General features: G+C 40.5%; 1 protein-coding gene across 1 annotated transcript in view; it reads right to left on the bottom strand.

The window, feature by feature from the left end:
* The window catches only part of MORC3 (MORC family CW-type zinc finger 3), a 41,969-nt gene extending 26,507 nt beyond the window's left edge, over positions 1-15,462 (bottom strand). The window contains exons 1-5 of the mRNA XM_040620979.1: positions 15,317-15,462; positions 5,329-5,401; positions 3,156-3,288; positions 1,771-1,985; positions 1,051-1,198 (exon numbers count right to left, since the gene is read on the bottom strand). Of these exons, the coding sequence (XP_040476913.1) occupies positions 1,051-1,198; positions 1,771-1,985; positions 3,156-3,288; positions 5,329-5,401; positions 15,317-15,355 (608 nt within the window). The 5' untranslated portion in view covers positions 15,356-15,462. The remainder of the gene's footprint in view (positions 1-1,050; positions 1,199-1,770; positions 1,986-3,155; positions 3,289-5,328; positions 5,402-15,316) is intronic.
* Positions 15,463-19,568: the final 4,106 nt, after the last annotated feature.

Here is a 19,568-nt window from a genome sequence, read left to right on the forward strand (position 1 = left end):
TACAATACCACTCAGCGAGGACAAGGAAGCAAACTACTGACACATGCAAGAACCCAAATGAATCTCCAGAGAAATATGATGAATGAAAAAAGCCAATCCCAAAAGCTTTCACACTGTAGGATTCTACTGATATAACATTCTTAAAATGATGAAGTTACAGAAATGGAGAACACGTTAAGAGGTTGTCAGGGATTAAGGAGGGAGTGGGTGTGGCTATAAAAGGCCAACATGAGGGATCCCGGGTGATGAAAATGTCTGTCTCTTGACTCTATCAATATTGGTATCAATACTACTGTACTAGTTTTGCAAGATGCTGCCACTGGGAGAAACTGGATAAAGAATACATGAGATTTGTGCACACAAATGTACAGGTATCTCAAAATGAAAAGTGTAAATTTAAAAAAGAGGGAAGTGAGGATGGGAGGGGCTTGACAGCAAAACAAGAAAAAAAGGGAATATAGATCAGAAAAGATTTAAAGTATTTTAGGCTTACCAGTCAATTTGTGGTTTATTCCTATCATTCTATGTGTCTAAATATCTCAACATTATACATTCATCCTAAATTTTTTAAAAAAACCTTATTTACAAATGATTTTATCCTCACAAAGATAAAGGACTACAATCTTTAGCAATACAGAGGTCTCATCTACATTACTTTTCTCACCAGTTGTTAAATTATGCCTGGCTTTAAGTAATTCACAAAGATTTCTCTTCCTAACTTGTGTAAGTTAGGGCTTATTAGCTGGGATACTTTCTTCCCCTTCCTTTTTGAGGAGGAGTAGAATAACAGAATATGAGAATTGAGCTCTATGGATACTGAATGGCAGGGCTAGGAAATTTAGTTTTAATAATATGAAATTATCTCAAATTGAAGCCAAAGTGGCCTCAGTAAAACACTCTTAGAAAAGACAAATCGTTACCTATGCCAAAAAATGAGCACCTTCCAACGTATTTCTACTCCGTGTGACAATGGATAAATGTAATAAAACCATTCCTGCAAAAGCAATTTCCTTTCCAAATGAGAAACCACTCGCTGAGTTCTACATTTACCTTCTAAGGTTCCAAATGATGATCCTTGTCCCCTTCTTACCCATAATAGCATCAAGTTCTGCCAGTAATTTCTGTTCCGTAGAAAACAGAGAATGTTCCAGAATTGCTGCAAGGCTTGCTTTTGATTCTGCTAAATTTATCATCTGTCGTATATCTTAAGTTAAAGACTTAGACCGACAACATATTTTTCACAATTGCAATGTAAAAACTCAAACAGTAATAGTAACAGATAATTATTTCCTAAATTAATTTCTAAGTTTTAAAACTAGTTTGATTTCAGATGAACACCAAGGAAGATGAAGTATGAGCAAATTTATTATGATTCCTAACTAATTTAATGGTTCCTAATATCTGAATTGTTTATAAAAACACAGAAGACATTTTCCTAAAGATACCTTGCTTTTCATGGGCTTAGGGAAAATTTCAAGGCAGACCACACATCTTATTAGACATAATACAACTGAAATAAAGGGGAGAGTTACAGGGCTGAACACAGAATGCAACCACCTTATGTTAAGGGTTTCCATGGCACAATTCCCACAGAAGAGAGAAAGGGACAAAGGCTTAGCCTCAGATGTAAGAGGCAACGGGTAGGAACAAGAGCTATCATGGAAACTGTGATTAAAAAACAAGAACCCGGAAGAGGGCAAAAGGAGGGAATGGTTCAGTGTATTTTTTCAGAGTTTCTCCACAGTTTCTATTTCAAAATCAAAAGGATATGGTGTTTGTTGAACGCCACTATTGGGACAACCACATGTTCTGCTTTTATGACTTCCAAGTAGGTCTGAGACAAGAAGCCCACGCTCATGCTTTCTCCATTTTTGGTAAACACGATTGCATCTTTACCCAAACGCATAGAACCTGACTTGAAGCCATTCCCATACAATCCAACTGGGACATGACCATTCATGGTGACTTTGTCACTGAAGCCAAAGCTAAAAACGGAAAAAAAAAAAAAAAAAGGATTTTAAAAATATAATATAAATATATATATATATATTATAATCTTCATTTTTTTAAATTCAAAAATTGTAACATCAAGTAAAAAGCCTGGGTATAAATGTTAGCTTCATCCTCTCTAGTTGCATAATCTTAGGCAAATTAGTTTTAATCTATTTTGATGTGTTTCCCCATCTCTGAAACGAAAACTAAATCTGCATTGTAGGGTGTAAGAATTACATACTAAAACAGAAGCTCATTGTCTGGCACATCCTGCCAGAGTTTGCGTTTGGACTCCTGGGACCCTTGAGATTTCACTCCATGAAATTTCTTCTAAATGTGAACAACTCCCTTGATTTCAGCAAGCCTACTATCGTATGATAACTAATGGCATCGACTGGAGTTTTTGGCAGAGTAACAAATATTTAAGGGACAGTAGAAAGGGCTCTGTTGCCACATTTTCTCTACCCTATATCTGTACTAGGTACCTCGGTTTCCTTTTCATGCACATTTGGCTTCATACTGACATCCTATTCTGTGACCCTAGCACCCAAGGCTTTTATGGCTATCTTATCTTCCTTTCTTCCTTATCCTCAGAATCCCTTTAAAATGACTCCCCACCAAAAGCCACGTTTTACTGGAAATACTGGTTGAAACTAATTAACACTAGAGTATAAATAAGTGTTATCAGGGCACTACAACTCTAAAGGAATGGTGGAGTTTTGGGTAAATCAGACATGGGGGTAAGAATGGCAGGGATTGTCTAATAATCAAAGTTAGGAAATGATGAGAAGACTTAAGAGAACAGAGTGGGCTGTGGGTATAGTATTTATTAAAAAAAAACAAAAAGTATGGGCAGTAAGTATGACACACGAAACCCCTGAACTGGGTAAAAGCAATGTTTTTAAGAAATGTGACACTTCTGGGGTGCCTGGGTGGCTCAGTTGGTGAAGTGCCTGCCTTTGGCTCAGGTCATAATCCCAGGGTCCTGGGATTGAGCCCTGTGTTGGGCTCCCTGCTCAGTGGGGAGTCTGCTTCTCCCTTTCCCTCTGTCCTTCACCCCGCTCATGCTCTCTCTCAAATAAATAAATAAATAAATAAAATCTGAAAGAAAGAAAGAAAGAAAGAAGGAAAGAAAAAGAAAAAGAGGTTACACTTTTACATACCTTAGCATTTTATGTAACTTATCTGAAGTCATACCATTCCCATTATCAGTGAATGTCAAGCATATATGGTCATTTATCACCGTTTTGTCAATCCATATCTGTTTAGCATTCACATCAGGATCATAAGCATTATCTGGGAAACAAAAGTTTTGAGAAATTTTGATTTTGCATTTTAAAGAGCAATTAGTTCAGTATAATCCTTTAACAAGCACATTTTTTTATAAATTGAAATGTTTAGGAACTCCTAAGATTTGAGAACATGAAACTAAACTGTACCTTGCTATACATCATTCACTGATCATTACAGAATTAGCTCTTTCCAAAGCCCTCCATTTGTCACCCTGGTACCCACTATACCTAAAAAGTACAAACTAAAAGAACGTGCCAAAGAGATGATCGAGACAGGGAGGTCTTCCTCTGCCCAAAGAAACCGCCTGGCTATTGAGAGAGAAACTGAGAGCTGAGTGTCAACTCGCACTACACGCTGACACGGAAGGAATGCAGTGCAGTTACTGAATAAACAAGAAAGCAGTTTTTTTGGGTTTTTTTGCTAAGCTGGATACACAGATGAAGGTTTACCTTCTACGCAGTTCTTCAAATTGTGGCCCTTTCCAAACTAACCAAAGTTTCTGGTGGCTTTTACATTTCTATGATCTCTCTACAGATCCCTATTTAAAATGAAAAAAATGTCAACAGAAGCAGCAATAACATCAGCTTGTGAACTACCTAAACTCTACCTGAATAACCTTAACTGACTACAAAACACTTGCTGAGGTATATTTTGAAGTCTTTATGACTAACCATATATAATGGTTCTCAAACCATCCTTCCATAAGGCAGCCTACAACCATCTTTCTAATCAACCACTTCGGGAAAAATAGTGTTTCACTTAAATTTGATACAGAACAAGGAGCACCATGACTTTCAGCCGCTCTAACCCAAAGCCAGACAATCACTATACATGAATGAACAATCCCAGGTTGGGTGGCTCTGTCTGGGTTGCCATAAAAAAAGAATGGCTCTGAATAACTGCAGTGTTTTTTATGGGGTTTTTTTTAATGAGTTTTTTAAAAACCAGCTGAATAGCACATGTTAGCTGGGAGACTTTGGAAAATCTAACTATGCCAAAGAAAAGAAGGGTGCTCAAAATTTCCTTTTTTTATCTTATACATCTAAGACAGAACCCTTTCTTGAGGGGCACCTGGGTGGCTCAGTCTTAGTTAAGCGTCTGCTCAGGGCATGATCCCAGAGTCCTGGGACTGAGCTCCGCATCAGGCTCCCTGCTCCACTGGGAGCCTGCTTCTTCCTCTCCCACTCCCCCTGCTTGTGTTCCCTCTCTCGCTGGCTGTCTCTCTGTCAAATAAAGATTCTTGGTAAAGAATCTAAAGTATTTCTAAGAATTCCAAAGAATATACCTTTCTTTATTATCTGTTTCTCAAACACATGCTTAAAATAAAAATCAGAGGTGCCTGAGCGTCTGATTTTATTCAGTTAGGCGGCTGACTCTTGGCTCAAGTCAATATCTCGAGTCCTGGCATGGAGCTCCACCTTTGGCTCCATGCTCAGCAGAGAGTCTGCTTCCTCTCCCTCTGCCCCTTCCCCTGCTCTCTCTCAAATAAATAAATCTTAAAAAAAAAAAAAAAAAAAATTTCACATGCATGAATTTTCCAGAGGGGAAAAAATCATGACCCATAATGCAAATCTGATCACAACCTTGCCTCTTCTCATATTCACTGAAACACTATTAAAATACAATTCTACACCTAATCATTCTATTGGAGGAAACAAAAATGTATTATCACAAATCTAATGTAACATTAATCCCCCTACTTGCTACATCAGAAAAACAAATCGACTGTTAGATGTACTTTCCAGCTATTAAAAAACACAATTCCCACTTTTGCAATAGATCAATTTCTTCTATAATCAGAATAAAACTATTTTCAACACAAAGGTTTTGTGGATTTAGCAAAATAATACTACAGAGAAGGTTGAGCAGCAATTAATTTGACATCCATTTGAATAGCTGTTACACTAGATAACCTTTAAAAATGGTATCATTCAAAATACATTTTTATTAAACAGCACATTTGCATATTATTTTTCAATGAAAAGTTTTTTAAGATTTCAACTGCAAGCAACAGATTATACATGAAATGTCAATTTTACATACCTATTAATTCAGCAACTGCACTGAATGGCCAAGTGTGACTAGTAGAATTTGTATGTAAAAACTTCGGGCAAAGCTGAAACAAACCAATGATTCATGTAAATTAATTCAAGTCTTTTGAGAACAGAAACCAATGTAATTTTCTGTCCTTGTATTAAACAACACCGGGGCACCTGGCAGGCTCCATAGGTAGATCTCGGGGTTGTTAAGTTCAAGCCCCATGTTGGGGGTGGACATTATTAAAAATAAAATCTTGAAAAAAAATTAAAATAAAAAATAAAATGAACAACACTGAGGCCAAGCAAAAATAATAGCTGCTTGCTTCAGGGTATACCTGGAAGATAGAACCTCAAAGATAAGATTCTTGAAAGGCTGTGCTAATCAAACTAAATAGTTCACTCATCAACACCTGCGTCAAAACCGTTACCTCCTTGGGTCCACCACTCCAAAGCCATGATATCATAAACCACCCAATCAGAAAGTTACCCTGCTTGCAAGGCCTACCTCAAAATTACTGTGAGACACAACTAAGATTTTGCCAAGGGGGTGTTTTTTCCTGAGTGCATTAGGCTTAATAAATCTAGTTTCAGTTATTAATCAACAGGCTTTTCTAGTGGTCTCCTGGAACATCAGTATTTGATACTTTTTATATTATTTACTCCAAGTTCATTATAGTTAAACTTTGGCAGTGGAGTAATATAAATCTATCAACCCTTTACACAATGTCAGATAAAAACTCAAATCCAAGGATTTTAGGTCTGATTTTATTCACAGTAATACAGTATGAAAGACTATGCCAATCAACCTCATGTTACAGGAAACTCTAAATTCCTGAGTGACACAGATATCAGATGTATAAAAATGCACAAGTGGCCTTCAAAGGCTGAGGCTTGAAAATTTCCATTGAAGAGAATTTCTATGCAATGGGGATTTTGTGTTCATTTTGAACAGATTATCTTATATTTAAGGAAAAAAAGTGAGGGAGCACTTTTAAGTATTTAATGTGAAGAACTCCGGAAACGTGATGAGATTATAAATCTGTGTTTGTTGTGCTCAGCTGCTGCCACAAGGTGTCAGAAAGAGGTCTGCTTTTCCTCTGTCCATACCTGGTTATAGACAATTCCGAAGCATTCATTCACCGTTAGATTGAAGTACACACATGAGAAATGAAATTCTGTAGAAGAGCAGTCTTCAAACTGGAGTATGGCACACATTCAAGTAATACGAAGTAATTCAGCCTTTTTACAGCATACGTTACTAAGAGTTTTTTTTAATAAAAATCAATTTCCAGGGGCGCCTGGGTGGCTCAGTTGTTAAGCGTCTGCCTTCGGCTCAGGACGTGATCCCAGCGTTATGGGATTGAGCCCCACATCAGGCTCCTCTGCTGGGAGCCTGCTTCTTCCTCTCCCACTCCCCCTGCTTGTGTTCCCTCTTTCTCTAGCTGTCTCTCTCATTGTCAAATAAATAAATCTTTAAAAAAAAAATGAATTTCTAGATCTTCATCTTGCACAGGGGCCTTTCTCAAATTAATCTATCTGAGACGGTGCCAGGGGTCAACCATCAGGAGGCTCTTTATGTCCCAGCCACTGCCTTTGCATAATTATCACCCTACCGTTTATAGAATGGCATACTTCTCACCTGTTACAAATTTTACAATGGGGCATGGCTTTGGAGTGTGAAACTTCTGGCTACCAAAGGAGAAGATATCCTTAGACTATCCGTCTTTGCTCTATTTTATGCATTTCTGTTAGGTGTGAAATCTGGAATTGGAAATGGGGTATTTTGAATTTTAGATGTACTGGCAGAATGTGGTAATGGGAATGTCAATTTTCATTTAATGTCTTCATCCTATTTATCAATTCCAAATTGACATGGTACACATTGTTCTTGAGTAGAGCCCCAGGAGAGCAAAGCAAAGAAGGCATCAGTAAGAAATAACTGAATGGTAAACAGTGTCTTTTTCAACTATTCTGAATTCTCATCTCTAGAACATGTCATTAGATGTGGAGGGGAAAAAACACCTTTGAACGGCCAAAGCAGTAATACACACAGAGACACATATAGAGACACGCAAACACACACACTCGAAGCAGAGTATGTTTAACTAGGTGTGTGACCTTGAGCAAGAAACTTAACCCTGTGCCTCAAGTTCTGTCATCTATAAAAACGAGGATGATAATCGTATCAGCTTACCGTGGTATTAAGAATATTAAATGAGTTAATATCTGTAAATGCTTAGAAGACCAACCGGAACATAATAAACACTGTGTATGTGTGCTTTTTAAGTATTCCTTAAAGGCACAACTAAGCTCATATGAAAGTAAAAATTAAGGAATGGGCACCTGAGTGGCTCAGCTGAGCACCTGCCTTCGGATCAGGTTCCGTTCCTGGAGTTCCAGGATCCAGGGGCATCAGGCTCCCTGCTCAGTGGGGAGTCTGCTTCTCCCTCTTCTCTGCCCATCACCCTACTCTCTGCCCCTCACTCTACTCGTGCTCACTCTCTTTCTCTCTCAAATAAATAAATAATCTTAAAAATATTTTAAAAAGGAAAATCTTTAAGGGCTTTGAGTAAAGAAGGAATTAACAACAAAAATAAGATTTGAAAATAAGGATGCAATGAGTGAGGTGCTTAACTGGAATACAAAGGGTTTTTCTGTTTGTTTGTTTTGTTTTTTAAAGGTTTTGGTTTTAAAGGTGACTCAGGGATAGGAGATTTGGAAGTCGCTGCTCCTCCCCACACCTCAAGAAGAAGTTGGGGGCAGCAGGANTCTGTCTAATGGGAAGCTTGTCTGTTTTGGTCTAGATGCTTTAAAAAAAAAAAAAGGTATAACAGGAAGCTCTGTAAAAAGGGGCATGCCTCCACTTGGGTTAAGTGTTTCAATTTATATAACCTGCAGAAACACTACGGCGACACAGCCTCAACCAGATGGCATAGGATTCCCCTAGGTCATTATTTGGGAGAATATTTGAGTACAAAATCTAAAATAAGGGAACAAGCATTTCAGAGAACAATCCACCAGGAGAAAATGTTGGCAGATAAGATACAGTAATATTAGACATCACTTCCCACCCCCCAAACATTAGGAAATACACACACACAAATGAGATGCTCTGAAGACTACACAGATTTTTTTTAAAGAATTAATATAACTTTTAGAATCAACAAATACTCACACATTTTAAAAATCAGCTAAATATAAAACTTTTTTGGAAGCCTGAACACCTGGAGTGTTTTCCTGTGCTCCCACCTGAAACTGCTTTCTAATGAAGGGGGAAAAAAAGAGGAATAAACCCAGAAGAACAAAAACAATCAGAGAAGTGATGGATAATAGTAGATAAAATAGTCAGTAGTTTGGGGGCGCCTGGGTGGCACAGCGGTTGGGCGTCTGCCTTCGGCTCAGGGCGTGATCCCGGCCTTATGGGATCGAGCCCCACATCAGGCTCCTCTGCTATGAGCCTGCTTCTTCCTCTCCCACTCCCCCTGCGTGTTCCCTCTCTCGCTGGCTGTCTCTATCTCTGTCAAATAAATAAATAAAATCTTTAAAAAAAAAAATAGTCAGTAGTTTGGAAATTGGAAAGCACAGAGTGACAACTGATTTAATAGCCTGTAAAGAGCTGAGTCTGAAACCTGTAAGAGATGGGCAACAAAACAAGAAGCAGACCAGGAACCTTGGCAGAACACCAGAAAGCCTTAGGAATTAGACTTTTGTGACTCCAAAGTCAAAGGTGCTAGAGGTTGTATTAAAACAAGATAGCTTCAAAGTCTTTAAAGAAGCAGTAGAGATTCCCCGCCTCCCCCTGCCGCCCCCCAGTTCCTTCTTTCACCCTGCAACTATTCTAAGCAAGCTGGCAGAAAACTGGAGGTCTGTTCTCTGGACAAAGTGATGATAGCAGGCTCAGGGACAACGAAAACAGGTGGGTTAAAAGCCAGTCAGCAAACAGCCCAGAAATAAACCCTCACATACATGGTCAAATTCCTATTCAATAGGAAAAAGACAGTCTTTTCAATATAGAGTGCTAAGAAAGCTAGATATCCTTATGTAAAAGACTCAAGTTGTACCCTTACCTTACACCATATAGAGAAAAAAAGAACACCTTAAAATGGATCAAAGATCTAACATAAAGAATTAAAACTATAAAACTCTTAGAAGCAAGCATAGGGGAAAATTTTCATGACACTGGATTTAGCAATGACTTCTTGGATATGACACCAAAAGTACAGGAAATAAAATCAATTGTACTGTATCAAAATTTAAAACTTCTACACATTAAAGGATACAACTGGGACCCCCAGGTGGCTCTGTCAGTTGGTCATCTGCCTTTGTCTCAGGTCATGATCCCAGGGTCCCTGGATCAAGCCACGTGTCAGCATCATATTCCCTCCTTAGTGTAGAGTCTGCTTCTCCCTCTCCCTCTGCAGCCCCTCGCCCTGTTCGTGCTCACTTTCTCTCAAATAAATAAATAAATAAAATATTTTTAAAAAATAAAGGATACAACCAAGAGAATGAAAAAGCAATCTATGGAATGGGAAAAAACATCTGCAAATCAAGTATCTCATAAGACGTTAATATCTAGAACACATAAAGAACTCCTATACGTCAACAAAAAGACTAAACACCTAATTAAATAGTGGGCAAAGGACTTGGATTGTATACAAATGGCCACTAACACAAGAAAAGATGTTCGATATCACTAATCTCTGGGGATATACAAATCAAAACCACAATGAGATACCACCTCATACTTATTAGAATGGTCCTATAAAATTAAACATAGAATTGCTATATGATCCAGCAATTCCACTGCTGGGTACATAATGAGAAGAAATGAAAGCAGGATCTTGAAGAGTTATTTGTACATCCCTGTTCAGAGCAGCATTATTCACAATAGCCAAAAGGCAGAAGCCACATAAATACTCATCAATGAATGGATAAACACTGTGGTATATTCATACAAGGGAATATTATTCAGCCTCAAAAAGAAAAGATCCCTTGACATATGCTACACCTGGATGAACCACCCTGAGAACGTTATGCTAAGTGAAATAAGCCAGTCACAAAAAGACAAATAATTCATGATTACACTTATATGAGATACCTACAGTAGTCAAATTCACACAAAGTAGAAGGGTGGTTGCTAGAGGCTGTGGGAAGGGAAAATGGAGAATTATTTTTTAATAGGTATAGAGTTTTAGTTTGCAAGATGAGAAGAGTTCTGGAGACTGTACAACAATGTGAATGTATTTAACACTACTGACTTAAAACTTAAAAATGGTCAAGATGGTAAATTTTATGTTAACTGTATTTTTTTTTAAAGATTTATTTATTTGTTTATTCGACAGAGATAGAGACAGCCAGCGAGAGAGGGAACACAAGCAGGGGGAGTGGGAGAGGAAGAAGCAGGCTCATAGCGGAGGAGCCTGATGTGGGGCTCGATCCCAGAACACCGGGATCACGCCCTGAGCCGAAGGCAGACGCTTAACCGCTGTGCCACCGAGGCGCCCCTATGTTAAGTGTATTTTACCACAATAATAAACAAAGAGATAAATACCAAGTCAGCAAACTGAACAACGTGACACTCCCATCTCCTTTCCCTAGCTGAGCTTTCAGAAGAGCTAGCAGCCAAAACTGTATATGCCATAGCAAGAGATTAGATGCAGAATTCCTCTCTGGAAAAACCGAATGATTTCTAAAAGTTCCATCTGCTTCTTTTACAGTCGTGCCAGGCCTTTCTGGATAGCATCTTATTTTTGTTGTTCCCACTTTTTAAAAATTACTTAAAATTTTTTAAGTTATTTTTTTAAGTTTTTATTTAAATTCCAATTAGTTAGTGTAGTATTAGTGATTCGACACTTCCATACAACATCCAGTGCTCATACAAATTTAAACATTACTTTAAACAAACCTATTTTATTTTCTAACACTTCCATTCTTGAGGCTCTTAGAAATACTGACATAGGGTGCCCCCAACAAAACCTAACTGATTCCTACCTATCTGATCACCCAACACTGAAGCCCACCAAAGGAGCTCTACTCATGCATGAACATCTTCCAGTCAGCTGTGTGTCTTACTTGGAAATGTAAGCAGGTTAGCCATCTCCAGACATTTGAGACTGTAAAAATTAGAAGTCAAAAACACAAAGAAAAAGGAACAAAGAAAATAGAGGCAATGAAGTGAGCAAAAGAAAACTTCAAAAATACTTTGATCAATATGCCCAGCAATAACAAATACTCTGTCCAGGAGAGATGAATGATTGATCGAATATATATATAATATATTATTGTATTGTATTATATTGTATTATATATTGTATTATAATACAATAATATATATAATATAATATACACTATATATTATACATAATATATACAATATGTATATTGTATATATAATATACAATAATATACAATATGTATATATTGTATTATAATACAATAATATATATAATATAATATAATATAATATATATGGCATTTTACTTTATTTTATATTTTTAAGTAGGCTCCGTACCCAATGTGGGGCTTGAACTCATGACCCTGAGGTCAATAGTCACACACTCCACTGACTGAGCCAACCAGGCACCCCTGTCCACGGAAGATTTTAAAAAGACATTCAGAGGGGCACGCGGGTGGTAGAGTCGGCTAAGTGTCTGACTCGGTTTCACCTCAGGTCCTCATCTTAGAGTCTGCTTCAAGACTCTCTCTCCCTTTCCCCCTCCTCCCTGCTCGTGCTCACGCTTGCGCACTCTCTCTCAAATAAATAAATCTTTAAAAAATATATACATTTATATATAATCAATGTAATTATTAATTCTAATAGTTAAATAAATAGTAAGAGAAAGGTAAGAGAAGAAGTGGAGGAAATCTCACAGAAGAGAAAGAAACAATGAGAAGGAAAAAAAGGAGACAAAAGAAAACAGAAAAACAGAGGGAAGAAATACCTCAAATAAATAAGAAAACTTTCCAGATTATTAAGAACTTGAGTTTCCAGCCTAAATGCCCAATACAATACATAGGACTCTATTACAAAAAGCATGCTTTTAAATTTCCAAGAGAAATCACCCCTAATTTAGAATTACAAATCCAGCTAAATGATATGTAAAAAGCAAGCAATGGTAGCATAAACATATTTCCAAGAAATGACATAAAATTTTTTCCTTCCCATGTACTCTGCTCTCAGGAAGCTATACCTGTTTTGGAAGCATGGATGGGCTCCACCACTACCAGGAACAAAAATAGCAGATATTTACTGAGCGCTTACTGCATGCACAGACCTCTTATATGTATTTGCTCCTTTAATGTTTAAAACCACCCTTTCGGGTGACCGCCCATCCTTCATATTGGAAACTCAGGCACAGAAAGAATAAGTAATTTACCAACGTTACACATCCAGTTGTCAGTCAGAATTGGAACCTAGGCAGGTGGGCTCCAGAGCCCATGCTCTCAGACACTATCTATTGTGCCTGCCAAGGGAGTAAACTCCAAAAGAGGAATATGTGGGACGGAGACACACTGAAAGGGGAAGGAAATTTCCAGAAAGATGATAAAGAGAAGTCCCCAAAACACAAGTGAGCCAACAAAACTGACAAAATATTGGGTGTGCTTGAGCACATCTGGAAAAGATTTTCCACTTCTGTGAAAGTTTGGATAAAAGAGCAATCTAAGCAAACAAAATACAATTATTAATTTCAGAAAAACAAAAAGCTGTACAACAAAGAAAATGCAATCATAGTTCTGGTTGGCTCATTTGTGAATAATGGTAAGAGTGACAAATCACACAGTAATTCAACAAAGAGATAAATGCCTTGGAAGGATGGGAGGAGGTGAAAACTGTGTGTGCACGTGTCAGCTAAATCCACAGCAGGACTACTGGAAAACAACGAAACGGTACCAGCATTTTACTTAGAAATACAAAAGCAAAAAACAAAAATTTAAATGTTTTTGTCACTCTGCATTCCATTCTTGGATCTCTTGCCCTCCTAAGTTAAAATTCTGCATTCATTATTATGGTTCACCCCTTGTGTCTTAGGTTCAAAACTTTCGACAAATGCATAAGCTCATTAATTCCTAGACTCATAATGAAAGCATTTCATAGCTACACCCAGACAGTGAGCATGGCTGTATTCAAATGAAACTTTATGGAAACTGAATTATCTATGTCACATAATTTTCATATGTTGCAAAGTATTATTTTTATTTTTTCCAAATGTTTAAGAATCATGTTTAAGAATCATTATTAGCTTATGCACCATACAAAAACAGGTGGCAGGCTGGATTTGGCCCATGAGCTGTAGTTTACCAATTCCTGTTCTAAAGCAAAAAGATGGATGGAGATATAGTCCAGAAGCTGCAGATGGGAGGTTTCCTTCAATGAGGTTCCAAACAGCTTATATTACCCACAAAAGAAATATTTAGCACATGGACAGCTGCTTCACCCAGAAAGCCAGCTAACAACAATACTGGTCTCTTTAACACTGTTTTGAACCTTATATTTGCTCTCTTTATCACCTCAATCTTGAAGAACCTGAGACAGGAACACTGGAGAGGCCAGGGAAATGAGAAGAGAATCCACGAGCAGAAACAGGAAAAAACCAGTTCACTACTTTTCCCCACTACAGGGAAGTCGGCCCTGTACAGAATGTGACCCAATCTGAGAGGAGGAAGGGCTGGGCATTAAATTGAATGAGGTATTTTAAATTAGAAGAGGCCGGACTTCACAATACCTGAGGCTAACTGGAAAGCCTTACATCTACCCAGATTCACCCACGTGTAAAAAAGAACCATTAACAAACAATATTTAAACCCAATGGTAAGAAAAATAAAGTTGTTCTCTATATTCAAACTACTAAATACTATCTCATTCAATAGGCCAGTTATATAACCAAAGGACCTTTATTCATTATAAGACGCTTATAGATCAGTAAAGAGCTAAGAGAAAATAGAAAAATGGGCAAAGGATACGAATAGGTGTTTTTTTTAAAAAGTTAAATGTGAATAACTTTTAAGGAAATGCAACATAAACCCAGATACATTTCACATTCATCATACAGGAAAACTGCTTAAGTCCAACAATACCAAGTGCGGGTAAGAATGATTAAATGAAAGAAGTCACAGGGCAATGCACCATTTTTAAAGCAATGGTATTACCACTCGATTGTTCAATTTAACCAGACTACCGTAGCCATTCTCTGGCAAGAGTCACCAACCTCAAAAGAGGAGGTACACTTCTGCATTACACCAACTTTTTAAGGATAATCAGGTAGGAAAGCCACGCCCACATTTCAGGAGGTGAAATTTCAATTCTTGTGTGTGACCGCTCCCTACGACTTAAGACTCATAGATACGAGAAATGCTGGAGGATTTCCAAGAACGCCCCGAAACAGACACGACTGAGAGGTTAGAGGAAACGGGAGAACCCAGGGACTTGGTGATCTGGGCCCGTGGGCTTAACTGGAGGGAAGCTGTAGGAATGTGAACGAGTCAGGAAGACCCGTCCCAGCTCGCTTCACCCCGTCCCACAGCCTAGAGGTCAAAGCCGCCAGGCATTTCTGGCACCGGACTGCCGCTCCCGCTCCCTCCCCCTCCGGAGCGCCCCGCGGGCCCGCAGGCCGGGAAGGGTCAGGGGCCCCGCGGTTCGAGGGGCGGGCGGTCCGGCCACCGAGGCCTCGCCCTCGAACGACAGCTGCGAGGCAGCCAGGAGGGAGCCGGGAGGAGGAGCCGCGGCCCCGGCCCGCCCCAAAGCCGCGGGGGCAAAACAGAAACCTAGCGCGGAGGAAACGGAACGCAGCCCGGCCCGCGCCGCCCGGCCCTGCCCGCAGCCGAGTCGTTCCGCCGACGGGAGAGAGATGGCCGCCCCCTCCCCCGGCCCCGCCGCGGCCCCAGCCGCCGCGCCGCGCCAACGAGTCGCCACCGCCCACTGGCGGCCCCCCCTCACTTGCCCGCCTGCCCGCCCTCCTGGGACACGGCCCGCTCCACCCCTCGCGGCTGCTCACCGCGCTGAGGCGGATCCCGCTGGGTGGCTGCGCCGCCATCTTGAGCGAGCTACAAAGCCAGGACCGGCCTCGGCCGCAACCCGACTGGCAGGCGGCCGGGAGGACTGTGGAGCCCGCTGGGCCCGCCCACTTCCGGGGCGGGGCGCGCGGCCGCCCCACCCGCCCGCTTCCGCCTCAGGCACGGTTGTATTAAAAGTGTGGGGAAAGTAAATTGCCAGGCTGGTTGAAGCCGGGGAGAACTGAGCTCGAAGCGTTGGGCCCTGCAAGGGGAAGGGCGCATGCGTGAGACTGGCGGGCTCTAAAGGGTTGCTCACAGCCTTAGCTAGTTGGAAACTCGAGGGCCTGGGGTTTGAAGTCTGTCCCCATGTGCACTGGGCCCGGGAGAGGTGAACTCGAGGTACCTGACCTGGCTGGACGTTAATTGCACTAAAAAAAGCCATCCCATACCCAGCTGTGTCAATGTGATTTGAAACCTTGTTGACGAAATGTAGACTTTGTGCATTTTGGGTCTGCCATGGAAGTTATCCTTCAGCCCACTGAAAAGAGTCCTCCTCGGGTGCACATTTATGGAGTCCTTCCGTTCATGCACGACGCTAAGTGTCGACTTTTTTTTTTTTTTTAAGATTTTATGTGTTTATTTGATAGCAAGAGCGTGAGGAGGGGGAATAGCAGGTAGAAAGAGAGGGAGAAGCAGACTCCCCCACTGAGCAGGGATCCCCATGCGGGACTTGATCCTAGGACCGTGGGATCATGACCTGAGCCAAAGGCAGCCGCTTACCTGACTGAGCCACCCAGGCACCCCTCAGTGTCTACCTTGAGCCAGGTATTGGGCTAAGTGAATAGGATATAAAAATGAGTAAGTATAGGGCTGTTCCATACTGCAGGTAAAGAGAGGATGGAAAGGGTTTTTTAAATATCCATTTAGGTTTTTTGTTTTTTCTTTTATCTCTTTGTCCTGATTTTGGGGAAGTTTAAGGACATGACAGGTCTCCAACACTTGTTTTTGTTTCGTTTAATTTTTTTTTAAAGATTTTATTTTTTATTTTTATTTGAAGAGATAGAGACAGCCAGCGAGAGAGGGAACAGAAGCAGGGGGAGTGGGAGAGGAAGAAGCAGGCTCATAGCGGAGGAGCCCGATGTGGGGCTCGATCCCATAACGCCAGGATCACGCCCTGAGCTGAAGACAGACGCTTAACGACTGCGCCACCCAGGCGCCCCTCTTTTTTTTTTTTTTACTAAAAAAAACCCCCAAAACCCAAAACCCAGTTAACCCATTCCTCCTACCCACTCCCCACCTATTGCGTTTTTTACTGTAACACATTTTCTTTGTAAAAATTCAGATAATATGGAAATATAAAACCTGAGATTTACCCCCAATCTCTTCACCGGAATGTAAACAATTTGGTATACCTTAGTCCAAGCTTACTATATACTAAATATTATTTCCAATATAGATGGTCTTTCCCACTTGCCATGGTTCTACTTAGGATTTGTCAACTTTACCATGGTGTGGAAATGATATGCATTCAGTAGAAACTGTACNNNNGGGGGGGGGGAGGCGCACCTGGGTGGCTCAGTCCGTGAAGCCTCTGCTTTTGCCTCAGGTCATGATCCCAGGGTCCTGGGAGGGAGCCCCACACTGGGCTCCCTGCTCCCTGGGGAGCCTGCTTCTCCCTCTCCCTCTCCCCTTACCGCGCCACCCTCCCACCACTTGTGTTCCCTCTCTCTCTCTCTTTCTCTCTCACACTGCACTCTCACTCTCAAAAAAATAAAATCTTTAAAAAAAACTGTACTTGGAATTTTCAAATTTGCTCTTTTGCTGGTGTGAAAATTAATAACCAGAAACCTCACTAAAGTGGAATTGGAGGTTCCACAGGGTGACCTCTCCTGCCCTACCAATCCCTATCAATTGCCCACCTAACAGGAAGAGACCGATTGACATTACCCGGACTTGGCTTTCCTCCTTGGTACTACTTTACTATCCCTGGGGGAAAGAAAAAAACATTTACACCTTATCTCCCACACCCCTGAAACAGCTCAGCCAAGAAGTCACTATACTTTGAACTCCTAATTTACTCCAGTGGACTTTTTCGTTTATAACAGCCTTCCCAACATACACCTTTCCTCCTTAAAAAAGGGTACCTCCCNNCTTTCCCTGGGCTCGACTATGGGTTTTGCCAGAACTTGTTTGTCCCGGGTTACAATTCTCTTTTTTTCTTGAGTTAGCCCATTTTTACTAGTAAAATAACTGGTGGTTTTTATTTTACTTCAGATTAACACGGGACTAGCAACATCTCATATGATCCTCTCTCAAGCTGCTGGGTAGTAGCAAGCTTTAGTTCCCAATCAGCCATTCTATCAGGAGAATGAACAACCAACATACACTTAGAACCATTGCACCCAAACGAACAATCTGGTTTTCACCTTCAGACAGTATTTAATAAATTACACGAAATATCCAACACTTTCTTATAAAATAGGCTTTGCATTAGATGATTTTGTCCAACTGTGAGCTAACATAATTCTTCTGAGCACATTTAAGGTGATGCTAGGCCAAGCTATGATGTTCAGTATGTTTAGGTGTATGAAATGCATTTTCAACTTGCAATATTTTCAACTTATGATGGGTTTATTGGAAGGTAACTCCATTGTAAGTGGAGGAAGATGTACATGAATGAGAAAATGTTTAGGGGTGCCTGGGTGGCTCAGTAGGTTAAGCGTCTGCCTTCAGCTCAGGTCACGATCTCAGGGTCCTGGGACTGAGCCCCGAATCAGGCTCCCTGCTCATTGGGGAGTCTGCTTCTTCCTCTCGCTCTGTGCTCTCTCACTCTCACTCTTGTTCTCTCTCAAGCAAATAAATAAAATCTTTTAAAAAAATGTTCTGTTGTCACTCTTGCCACTCACCATTGGGCAAATGACATAATGTGAATCACCTAGGTCAGAGTGCTAGTTAATACCACTTGTAATGCCCTGGACTGGATAATTTCTCGGTTTCCTCCAGCATTAAGATTGTTACGTAAAAGGCTTTTTCATCAACTCTTTATTGAGACCCTTCTTTGTGTCTGTCAACGTCAGGGCTCTAAGGATGCAGTGGTGAACAAAACAGAGAAGTTAGGATTTCAAGGCTGTGTTTGTTAAATTGTGGCCCATTTGTGAGTTGTGAAATCGATTCAATGAGTCTCTACGAGAGCTTTGTGAAAAAAATAGAATTTTAATTTAATGGTACAGTGCAACGTCAATCTAGGGCTATATCCAACTTCTTCACTTATTAGCTATGTGCTGTTCAGCAAATTACTTTGATTTTGAGATGAGATTAGCCTGGATTATGGGGATGGTAGCTAGATGCAATCCCAAGTGTCATAAAACAGAGGAAGAGGGAGATGGGGTCACAGAAAGGTTATTTGATCTCTGTAGCAGAGAGAGACTTGAAGATGCTCTGCTGCTGGTTTTGAAAATATAGAAGGGTCCTTGAGCCACAGAATGCAAAGAATGCAGTTCTAGAAGCTGGAAAAGGCCCGGTGACTCCATTCTAGAGCCCCCAGAGTCTACAGACGAGACACCTTCAGCCCAGTGAAACTGATTTCAGACATCTGGCCTCCAGAACTGGAAGAGAAGAAACTTCTGTCATTTTGAGCCACTAAGTGTGTGGTAATTTGTTAGGACAACAAAAGGCGTAGTCAATATATTCATGTACGAGCAAGTACTTACCCTAAACATACAATTCTTGTCCCTCTCCCCCCTTTTCTCACACAACTGAGCACACTGTGGAATTCTACCTTCTCAAGGCTTACTCATATCAAAAAAAATTTGAGGCAAACATGTACGGGCTAAGCTTACACCAGGTTGGTATAAAAGGGGATTTTACAGGAGAGTAAATATGTCTCACCACACCCCTCTGATGTTTGTATCAGACAAACCCAAGCTTGCATGGAAATTTTTCTTTTAAAAAAGTCAAAGCTGACTTGAGGTGATTTTTTTCAAAAGGATTTATTCATTTATTTGAGAGAGAGAGAGAGAGTAAGCACAAGTGGGAGGGGCAATGGGAGAGGGAGGGAGAATCTGAAGCAGACTTCCAGCTGAGCATGGAGTCCGAGGTGGGGTTTGATCTCTGGACCCCCAGATCATGACCTTAGCCAAAACCAAGAGTCAGATGCTTAACCGACTGCACCACCCAGGTGCCCCGACGTGATTTTTTTTTTAATGATAAAAACGATCTTCTTTGGGGAGGACTGTAGACTGAATATTCGTCTCC

Source organism: Ursus maritimus, unplaced genomic scaffold (assembly GCF_017311325.1).
Source record: "Ursus maritimus isolate PB19 unplaced genomic scaffold, ASM1731132v1 scaffold_4, whole genome shotgun sequence".
In the NCBI taxonomy this organism is placed as follows: domain Eukaryota; kingdom Metazoa; phylum Chordata; class Mammalia; order Carnivora; family Ursidae; genus Ursus; species Ursus maritimus.